General features: G+C 43.9%; 2 protein-coding genes across 2 annotated transcripts; one reads left to right on the top strand and one right to left on the bottom strand.

Moving 5' to 3' along the window:
- The first annotated feature begins 2,977 nt into the window (after positions 1–2,977).
- On the top strand, positions 2,978–6,337 carry LOC123449674 (ubiquitin carboxyl-terminal hydrolase 3-like). Its single transcript, XM_045126964.1, has 6 exons — positions 2,978–3,368; positions 3,952–4,068; positions 4,641–4,739; positions 4,835–5,020; positions 5,121–5,302; positions 5,576–6,337. The coding sequence occupies exons 1-6, from the start codon at positions 3,252–3,254 to the stop codon at positions 5,973–5,975; spliced, it is 1,101 nt and encodes a 366-aa protein (XP_044982899.1). The 5' UTR covers positions 2,978–3,251; the 3' UTR covers positions 5,976–6,337.
- A 2,628-nt stretch (positions 6,338–8,965) lies between these two features.
- On the bottom strand, positions 8,966–10,405 carry LOC123449673 (probable rRNA-processing protein EBP2 homolog). Its single transcript, XM_045126963.1, has 2 exons — positions 10,277–10,405; positions 8,966–10,084 (listed from the first exon to the last, which is right to left on the bottom strand). The coding sequence occupies exons 1-2, from the start codon at positions 10,296–10,298 to the stop codon at positions 9,207–9,209; spliced, it is 900 nt and encodes a 299-aa protein (XP_044982898.1). The 5' UTR covers positions 10,299–10,405; the 3' UTR covers positions 8,966–9,206.
- Between the last annotated feature and the right edge of the window lie 473 nt (positions 10,406–10,878).

Below are 10,878 nucleotides of genomic sequence, written 5' to 3'. Positions count from 1 at the left end.
GTGAGCAGCCAGACTCACAGAGACATTATTTTTTAGTTTACAACCTTCTCTTAAAATGGTGGCAGCAACACGCAGTAGTTTCAAACAATGGTGGTACAAGAAGTTACGAAAATTCTATGAAATTATCATTCTGAATGTTAAAATTCTCAGTATTTGGTTAGTGATGTATATAGAGAATTAATGCACGACAGGATTTGCTTCAAATTTCAGCATGATTTGCGTGAAATCACAAACAAAGTGGATGCATGTGTTTTTTAGTTTTGCACACAGGACGCATCCTATTTTTTACTCCAAGGAACTCATATTTTTGCCTCATGTGGTTTTACTCTTTTGAAAATAGCATGATGCACCGCCAATACACCACTAATTATGTGAAATATTGTGTTCTTACCTGTATATATAATGCACCTATATATGTGTTACTGCCACTTATATAGGTTTGCCTTCACTTGCTCTTTTTGTGGCTATCATTTTTGTTGCACAAGGGTTGTCTGATATTACTGCAAGGAGTTTACACGGATAGCAAAACCTTATTTAATGCATGGCACAAGTTGCTTAAAATTTTAGCTTGAGTTGCCGGAAATCACAAAAAAAGTTGATGCATGCTTTTTTAGTTTTGCATAAGGATGCATCCTATTTTTTACTGCAAGGAACTCATATGGGGCAGCAGATCTTTTTCACATGCTTCATAGTACTTGATTCAAAATTTAATACGAGTTTTCTGAAATCACAAGTAAAGTCGTCTCATGCGGTTTTACTCTTTTGGAAATAGCATGGTCCAGCATCAATACACCACTAATTATGTGACCATTTTTTGTTCTTACCACTATATATAATGCACCTATATATGTGTTACTACCACTTATATAGGTTGTCCTCCACTTGCTGTTTTTGTGGATGTCCTTTTTTTGCACAAATGTTGTCTTACATTACTGCAAGGAGTTTACAGGGCAGCAAACCCTTATTTAATGCATGCCACGGGTTGCTTCAAATTTTAGCATGATTTGCCGGAAATCACAAAACAAAGTTGATGCATGCTTTCTTAGTTTTGCACAAAAGACGCATCCTATTTTTTTACTGCAAGGAACTCATATGGGGCAACAAACCTTTTTCACATGCTTGATAGTAGTTGCTTCAAATTTTAATACGAGTTGCCTGAAATCACAAGTAAAGTTGCCTCATGTGGTTTTACTCTGGGAAATAGCACAATCCATCACCAATACACCACTAATTATTTGACCGTTTCTTGTTCTTACCAATATATATAATGCATCTATATATGTGTTACTGCCACTTATATAGGTTGTCATGTACTTGCTGTTTTTATGGCTGCCCTTTTTTTTGCATAAGGTATTACTGCAAGGAGTTTATAGGGGCAGCAAACCCTTATTTAATGCATGGCACGAGCTGCTTCAAATTTTAACATGATTTGCTTGAAATCACAAAACAAAATTGATGCATGTTTCTTTAGTTTTTCACAAATGACACATCCTATTTTTTACTGCAAGGAACTCATATGGGGCAACAGACCTTTTTCACATGCTTGATAGTAGTTGCTTCAAATTTTAATAGGAGTTGCCTGAAATCACAAGTAAAGTCGCCTCATGTGGTTTTACTCTTTTGGAAAATTAGCATGACCCACCGCTAATACACCGTTGATTATGTGACCATTTTTTGTTCTTACATGTATATATAATGCACCTATATATGTTTTCTGCCACTTACATATGTTGCCCTCTACTTGTTGTTTTTGTGGTTGTCCTTTTTATGCACAAGGGTTGCCTGATATTACTGCAAGGAGTTTACAGGGCAGACAACCCTTTTTTAATGCATGGAACGAATTGCTTCAAAATTTAGCATGTTTTACCTGAAATCACAAACAAAGTCGATCCATGTTTTTTTTAGTTTTACAAAGAGGATGCATCCTATTTTTTACTGCAAGGAACTCATATGGAGCAGCATGCCTTTTGCACATGCTTGATAGTGGTTGCTTCAAATTTAATACGAGTTGCCTGAAATCACAAGTAAAGCTGTCTCATATTGTATTACGCTTTTGGAAATAGTATGATCCATCACCAATGACAATTTCACAATGACGATGTTAGGCAACTTCGCAACACCGGTAGTCATCTCCACAACAACCGATACACAACTCCAAAACAAAAATAGGCAATTACCTACAACTATAAAAGAACTTAGCGACTTCACAAGGACGGTTAACAACTTCACCACAACCGTATACAACTTCACAATGGGGTAAGGGAAATTAGCAGCAACTCAAACCAACTTGAAGCAACTTAGTGACTTGCACGTAGCACTATATGCGTCTTATGTTTTGTGTGATTTTCTCATTTAAAAAAAACAATCAAATAGATAGTCCAAATAAGCCAAAAAATAAGTTGCTTTCCTATAACACTAAAGTTGCCCCCAAAAAAGTTTGTCGAAACTATTCATATGAGATCTAGTTTTAAAGAGCTCGTCGCGAGAAACACAACCGCGAAAACGGATCGTCGTTCTAATGCTCGGTTCAAAAATTATGACTTAAAAAAAAACATCAGTAAATACACATACTTTCTACTCCCTTCATTCCTAAATATAAGTCTTTCTAGAGGTTTTACTAATGAACTACATACGGATGTATATAGACATATTTTAGAGTGTAAATTCATTCATTTTGGTTCGTATACAGACCCTTAGTGAAATATTTTAAAAGACTTACATTTAGGAACGGAGGGAGTATTTTTTTGAAACGTCACTTAAGACATGTTTAACGGCGTGGCGGTGGGTCCGTTGCGGAGCGCAAGGGGGGAGAGCCTGTCGCATTCTTCACCAACAGCAACAGCGGCCGATCCAGGCCGTCGAATCGAGATAGACACGAGCCCCCTCCCTCCCTCCCATGACGGCACAGGTCGGTCGGTCGCACCGGACCGGCCGGCAACGTCCACCTCCATTCCCCCATCCACTCCACCACCGATTTCACGACTCCTTCCTCCCTCCCTCTACTCTCCTCTACACTCTACCACCACCGCAGCGGTACACACGCACGCACAGACACACGGACGCTCCTTTTTATTCCGCCCGTTTCCTCCAAACCATCCGTCCTCCTGCTCCAACCCCCGCCCGCCCGCCCGCCCACCGATCCCCAACCCGGTACGGACTGCCCGCCCCCACCCCGACGGGACGAGCCGAGCCGGCGGTGAGGCCGATCCGTCGCGGCGCAGCGCCGGCGGGCAAATGGGAGTTGGGCGGTGATGGGCGCGGCGAGCTCGAGGCTGGAGAAGGCGCTGGGCGAGCAGTTCCCCGAGGGCGAGCGGTACTTCGGCCTCGAGAACTTCGGCAACACCTGCTACTGCAACAGCGTCCTGCAGGTATACGCCCGTCCCAAACCCCAGATCGTCCCCAGCGCGCGCGCGCCTCGTTTCCTTCGCCCTGTGCGCGCGCGCGGGGGTCGATTCGTCCTGTTCATTGCGTCCCCACCCCCGCGTCGGGGTGGTCCGGAGATCGCGGGGCGTTGGGTGCGATCTCGCGATGCCGCGCTAGATTCGTGCGTGCCGGGGGTGGGGTGGAGTGAGGGGAGCGAGTGAGGTTCGGACTTCAAGAGTCCAGTCAGCCCCTTTGTATTTGCACAGAGAAACTCGCTCTTGGGCCTGGCCTGCCCTGATCGATGGATGATGAGATGCTGTCCCCGCTTCGGTTACGGCGTCGCGCTTTCGATGTGTGTTCCAACTCTGAACAGAGAGGTTGCATTTCTAATGTTCAATTCTGACAATGGCCTGTATGATTGGGGGGCGTTCCTGGATTCCCCATAGACCGATTTGTGAGTTTTGCCCTGCATGATCGACTGATGTTCTCGTCAGAAACATCACGAGAAGGGAGAGGATAGTATGTTTTCTCGATTTATATCCGTATTCCTCATGGGATTGGCTGAATTGTTTTGTGATTATATCGCAGGCACTTTACTTCTGTGTTCCTTTCCGCGAGCAATTGCTGGAGTACTATGCAAACAATAAAAGCGCCAGTGATGGCGAGGAGAACATGTTAACCTGCTTAGCTGACCTCTTCTCTCAGGTAGGTACCATTGCAGCTATCTGTTGATGAAAATTGTTTGTCTATTCTGCCTCAGTTTCCTTCATTCCCATTTGCTGCCTCATATACAAATCACATGTAAAACATATTATATCTGAGCTCGCACTTTATCACATGTCCCCTGAATAACATGGGATTTCCTCTGGTTTATTGAGGGGTTCCTCATCAGAGGCCTATATTGTAATGCGTATGTTTCCTGAAAAAAGCCGGCAGTTGGCAGTATCTACTAACCCCCTGGAGTGGTCCTAGTGTCAAATTCAAGAATTTGGACTGTAGAGCAAGCACTTGTTATTGTCTTGGTTGATGTTTATGGTTTCAGAGTTTGTTTGTGTTTAACTCTGTAGTGAGATGATACATAGGTTCTAGTCAATTCCTTTCCTCGTTTATCCTTTAGTATGAACATCAATGTTCATTTCGGTAGTGCCTTTTATCTGGAGGCCTTTTGCTAGTTTCAGTTGTATGATTTGATAAAAAGTGGCTATGCTGGATTACACTGAAGCAGGAATGAATGGCACATTGCAAAGTATAATTGTCCTGTTCCTCTGTGCACACAGATCAGCAATCAGAAGAAGAAAACTGGCGTTATTGCTCCGAAGCGTTTTATACAACGACTAAAGAAACAGAATGAGCTTTTCCGCAGCTATATGCATCAGGTAATGCATTACGTGATGATGACACATTTACTAGTGTGCTATGTCGTCTGAATCATCCTAATTGACCATGACTGCTATACTGTCCTGTTTTGCAGGATGCTCATGAATTTCTGAATTTTTTGTTGAATGAGCTAGTTGACATTCTCGAGAAAGAATGTAAAGCCAATAAAGAACCTTCTCAAAATTCATCTTCGAATAAGAATTCTAATGGCCCTGTTAATGGTCAGCCCAATGGTAGTCATAAAGAACCGGATACTACATGGGTCCACAAATGCTTCCAGGTGGGTTTCCATCCACTTCTGCCTATATCCTTTTTGTGTATGCCTCCTGCTCTTATTGCAGTCTGGGAGATGTGTGCCTCATAGTATTTTATTTCTTTAGGGAATATTGACTAATCAAACAAAATGTTTGAGATGTGAAACCGTCACTGATAGAGATGAAACATTTCTTGACTTGAGCCTGGATATAGAACAGAATAGTTCAATCACCAGCTGTCTTAAAAACTTCAGCTCAACAGAAACTTTGAACGCTGAGGATAAGTTCTTCTGTGACAAATGCTGCAGGTATGTTATTCCATTTTTTTATTGCATGTTGTTTCCTCATGTGATATCTGGTATCTCCATTTCCTCCTGGTTGACATTCTGTAACATGGCTACACTCAGTGGTCCACATCATGATTCAGTAGAGTAGCATATCAAACTTCCAAGTTCAGTTATTTTGCAAAAAATGTCCATGTCACAGGTATTCATTTTCGTTTTGCCGATCATAATTTGATCGTAATTGTTGCATTGCCTCTATTTATCTTGGATCTTGATTGAAGTTGTTATTAATTTCAGTTTACAAGAAGCACAGAAAAGAATGAAGATAAAGAAACAGCCAAACATCCTGGTAATCCATCTCAAGCGCTTCAAGTACATCGAGCAGCTCGGCCGCTACAAAAAGCTGACATACCGAGTTGTTTTCCCGCTGGAGCTTAAACTCATGAACACGGTCGACAATTCAGACTTGGAATATTCCCTCTTCGCCGTGCTAGTCCACGTTGGAAGTGGGCCAAATCACGGCCACTACATCAGCGTGGTCAAGAGCCACAACCACTGGTTGTTCTTCGACGACGAGACTGTTGAGATGACCGATGAGTCCATGGTACAGACATTCTTCGGCTCGGCACAGGAGTTCAGTGGTAACACCGACAACGGCTACATACTCTTCTACGAAAGCCTCGCCAAAACAAGCTGATGCCTTCCCGCGCATCTCGTGATCAGCAACACAGTTTTTTCCTTTCATCGCCACACCTCCTGCTCCGTGCTATATAGAAGATTCGGTAAATTAGAATAATTCGAATGGCAAGGCTGTTCAACCTTAGATGCTTTTTGTGGAGTCGGTGTTTAGCAATAAAGAAGCCGTGACGAGTTTTGCGGGTGGGTACTACAGCCGCCGAAGCTTGCCGCCTTCTTGACGTTGTTTTCCGTTGTGGCACAAGCCTGAATCGATCCGGAATAATGTTTCTTAAGAGGATCTTATCATCATATCATGTGAAGAGATGCTTGTATCTTGAAGCCCTCTGGCTTAGTAAAATGTTGCCGCCGAAGCTTGCAATATCTTTCCTGTTTGTAGCCGCTGTTTGCTAATACGCGAACAAAATTTACGCGGCCTTGCTTCCTTTGTCATGCTGCATGTATTCTGATTTGGGAGCTTGTTCCGACTTGCTAAGCTCCCGAAAATCGTGAGATATGTGCAACCACATGTTTTGTGCCATGGCCAATTTTCCCAACTTGGTTGCAATGGACCACATGGATGCTGCAAGTGATCAAGTCTGTTTGGCAAGGTAGCATGAAGCCCAGGTGAGGAAGCAACACGGCTGGTTCTGCATTTCGTGGGTGTGTCTGTCCGGGCAGCTGGACGCCGCTGTTGATCTGGACCGGCTGTTGTCCTCCGGCCACAAAGTTCTTCCAAGTTACCACTACAGGCAAGATATTTCCCCCAGAAACCATATGCACGCAAGTGCACAAGCTCAAACTGGAATCAAACAGTTCACCAAAGCGACAACAGTTAAATACATGCACCGCGGGAACAAGAATATTGTAGCTGATGGCTACTGAATGATTTAGATTTGTCCTTGCACTAGCGACTGACATAGCAAAGTGAATCGTCCGGCTGCATAGGTGAATGCGAATAGAGATTCACTGCCTTTTGATAACGCCTCAAGAGTGGTTGTGCTACTGTGCACGATGATGTTTCCGACACGAGATCACTCAGCAAACTAAATGTGTCGAAATTTTATAGATGTGGTTTTAAGGATACCTGCTATAGCGGAATCAGTGTTTATCAGCAAAAAAACTGAACTGTGATGATGTTTCTAACAAGTTTTCTCATCTACTCCATAACATAAGAAATGCTTTCATGAGTGTCAGTTGGATTGGACATACCCATTAGGCCCTGTTTGGATTGTGTTTTTTTTTTAACAGAGGCAAAAGATTTGCCTCGTCTATTAATTAAAAGGAGAAAAATAGGAGCAGGTGAACATTTGTGATTAAAAACCTGTTTGGATTGTAGTGTTCTTTTCAAACACACGAATACAAACCTGGGCTCATCATTTTGTTTCCGACCAAGAATTGTTGAGCGGACAGTAAGATACACATGTAAGCTAAACGCATCCGTATTTGATTACAATGAGTACAAGCGCGGCCTTAGCAGATGCAATCCAAAATTTTAGCTTCCCTAGCATCTTCATACTCCCTCCGGTCCTTTTTACTTCGCATATTAGATGTGGGTCAAGTCAAACTTTGCAAAGTTTGATCAAATATATATTAAAAATAATCAACATCTACAATACCAAATATACATATCATGAAACCACCTTTCGTAATGAATCTAACAATATTAATTTGACATTGTGAATGTTGATACATGTTTCTATAAATTTGGTCAAAGTAGAGATACTTTGACTTCGGACAAAGCTAATATGCAGACTAAAAAGGACCGGAGGGAGTATATTGTAGCACCACATAACATAAGGACCTCTGCAGTTCATCTTCAGTTCATTTTTTCCTTATGTATTCGTCTCTCCTATTTCCAGAAAGCATCTGGCACTGGCAATGCTCTCAATCCAACAATAGCCAACCCTGTGACGCCTGTAGCCCCCAGTCAAAATGTGTTCCATCTTCAGCCGCCTTCGAGTAAAACAATCAGGTTCTACCACCTCCTTTCAGCCAACCAGTCGTTCAACCATGCCCCTTAAGATCTACCACAAGCTCCTCCAACTAGAGAAGAAGGCAAAGTTGCTGAGCCTGAGATAGATCCTGACACAATGAGAAGGCTTCTCATATTACAACATGGTCAGACAGAAGAGATCCTACACCACCCTCTTCCAGCAGTACCTCATGGAAATTGGTTCCTTGCAGAGGATGGCACGAACCCAAATAATCTGAACAGGGTTATCTTTAGAATCTGATACCAAGTAACCACCACATCCATCTTCTACATTCTTTTTGCTATTTTACGAACATTTGGAAGTATTTTCAGCACAAAACAGTAGCGGTTGTTAGGCTTTATCAGGCCTATTGATCAGATCCCCTCAGTGGAGAAGTACCAGCAACCAAGACGATAATTGCCACAATATAGAGAAAAAGAAGAAGGAAAAGACTAGCATTGTAATTTATAGGGCCGATATTTTCCAGACAAGAGTGTAGCATCGCAACAGGCAATGACATAAGAAAAACAAAACATTGACAGACATAACTAGCCAAGCTGCAACTTGGAGAATTTAGGCATATGCATTCATCGCAAGCAGTGCAGCTCATATTGGTTCTGTCGGTAATGCAATAGTCGTCCCAACAATCAAAATCAGCAAGAAAAAAAAATGATCCCAACTGCATCTGGCCGTCCATAGCAATAAGAAAAAACAATGTATCACAACCAAATCTGTTTAGTCCCATTGGAGCATGAAAAACCAAACCATTCACTATCAAAAGTCAAAACAGCAGAAAAAGAGGATGAATTTGATGCTCATTGTGATACACTGAGGTCTGTAGCTGATGCAAGATGTATAGGGGGGCATAATTTAAGAAACCAAGACTTGACTGTACTAGCAGTCACAATTACCAAGTATTGCTCCTTTCACTATAGCTTCCACACGAATACAATAAAACCCTGCAGAACAAAGTAAACAACAGGAAGACACGCACAGCAGCTGCAAACTGCAATAAACTGTGTAACACAATTGCAAAGATAGTAAGTTCAGCTCCATTCCACGACCAAAAGTGCAATCACAGGTTAAATGCAAACAGCACCCATCTTATGGAGAATAGCACAGCTAAAGATAATAGTCTTGTGTTTGAGCTGCCTCCCCAAATTCCATACCTCAAGCTAACTTTTGCATCTAGTGATAGAGTACTGCAGCAAAATAACATAAAGACAAGAATATAATAGTGTCACAAGGAAGCAGGCACAGACTCTTACAACACCGTATCAAAACATCTTCCTCTTCTTGTTTCCTGACTCGCCCTTCTGGTTGTTAAACCCTCTGAAGTCATTCGTCGTCTCAGCAGTGTTTTGCTTCTTCATCCCTTTGCGACCGCCATGCCCAAACTTGGAATCCTTTGACCTATGGTTCTTTCCTTGCTTACCTCGCTTAGCACGACCACCAGACCTATCACCGGGAGAGACGCCAGGCCTCTGCTTCTTGTGTTGCTTGAGTCCCTCTTCAACTTCAAAGTTGAGGTTTGGGCCGTCTTCATTCCCCTTGGAAAATCCCCCCTGCTGCCTCTGCTTCCTCCACTTCTTGACCGACTCGATGCTCTCCTTCTTCTCCTTGGCCCTCTCCTTGAGCTTCTCTGCCTGCACCTCCTTCGATCGCTTCTTCGACTCGCGCGCCTTCTTCCTCTCCTCGGCCTCCTCAATCTTCTTCTTCTCGAACAGGAGCTTCCCTTTGATCTTGTGCATGTGAGAGTCGGTCTTGACCATCTCCGCGTAGTAATCCGCGGGCCTGAGGAACCGGACCTTCCTGGACTGCAGCTTCTCAAAGGCCTGCCTCGTGCCGTCCAAGGCCTGGGTGTAGAAGGCGAGCTCGCGGGTCAGATCGTCGTTCACATCGACCTTCTCCCCCTGGTCATGGTCGACGGTGAGCTTGTGCATCCAGTCCACATCCTCCGGCCAGGCGATGTCCTCGAGCTTCTCGAGGAGCCCCTCCTTGTTGTACACGGCCTTCTTCGAAGGTTCGGCCTGCAACTCCTCCTCTGAATCGTCGTCCTCCGACTCCACATAGTCGTCGTCAGTATCGTCGTCATCCATCATGGCTTCGTCGTGGACCAAGGGATCCTCTTCTTTTTCGAGCGCCACCATTTTCGCTGCACGAAAGAAAGCACATCGTTAATCTACAGAACCAAATATAACGCGATTCCGAAGGATGCGACGGCGCAGCCCAGGGTTCGAAAGGAGGGGACTTTTGTTTCAGTTTTGGCCGGCGGCTGCACAGAATCGGCGGCGGAACGGTCCAAGAAAGGAGAGGGTGTGGAGAGCGGAGAGGGGCAGGAACTCACCTTGCTTACGGGGAACCGACATCGCCGGAGAGGGTCGGTGGCCGCCGGAGAGACGCGGGAGCGAGAAGGGGGGCGTCGGGGTCGGGGAGGAGGCGCTATGAGAGGGAGGGGTCAGGGTTTAGGTTACGGCGCTCGGATACATTGCCCCCGCTGCAGGCTTTGGGGTCGCGCCGTGGAGGTGGGCTGGCCATAACGGCCCAACAAGGATGCTTTCTGTAGCCCGTGTTCAAACTGCAGGAGCGCTTTCCCTCAGAACAAGAAAAGGATATTTCTCAAACCAACAAAAATAAAGGATGGGATATTTAAGAAGTTTGTAGCATTCAAGTTAATCCTCCAAACCACCATTTATTTTAACCCGTGTTTCCTGCGACTAGATGATAAAATCCAAACATTAAAAAACAAAAGTGTCGGTACAACAATTTTGTAACACTAGGAAAAGGGCCCGGTTGCAACGGGAGAAAAACAAATCACCATCTTCAATGGCGATGACCACATTATGTTCATATCTCATCACATGATTTTGAAATTTTGTTCACAAATGCAAGAAAATATTCCTTCTTTTAATTTTATTCAGGAAGATTGTGTTGAAGTTGTAGTGCCAG

The sequence above is a fragment of the Hordeum vulgare genome, chromosome 4H (genome assembly GCF_904849725.1).
Source record: "Hordeum vulgare subsp. vulgare chromosome 4H, MorexV3_pseudomolecules_assembly, whole genome shotgun sequence".
Classification (NCBI taxonomy): Eukaryota; Viridiplantae; Streptophyta; class Magnoliopsida; order Poales; family Poaceae; genus Hordeum; species Hordeum vulgare.
Note: the sequence above shows the minus strand (reverse complement) of the source record. Positions and strands in the feature narration are given on the sequence as shown.

What these genes read in the sequence shown, in the direction of transcription:
- LOC123449674 (XM_045126964.1), top strand. Translation starts at nt 3,252, where the DNA reads ATGGGCGCGGCGAGCTCGAGGCTGGAGAAGGCGCTGGGCGAGCAGTTC. An exon ending in TAGCTGACCTCTTCTCTCAG is followed by an intron (nt 4,069 to 4,640) that starts GTAGGTACCATT and finishes CTGTGCACACAG; the next exon opens with ATCAGCAATCAGAAGAAGAA. An exon ending in GGGTCCACAAATGCTTCCAG is followed by an intron (nt 5,021 to 5,120) that starts GTGGGTTTCCAT and finishes TTATTTCTTTAG; the next exon opens with GGAATATTGACTAATCAAAC.
- LOC123449673 (XM_045126963.1), bottom strand. Translation starts at nt 10,298, where the DNA reads ATGTCGGTTCCCCGTAAGCAAG. An exon ending in GTCGGTTCCCCGTAAGCAAG is followed by an intron (nt 10,085 to 10,276) that starts GTGAGTTCCTGC and finishes TCTTTCGTGCAG; the next exon opens with CGAAAATGGTGGCGCTCGAA.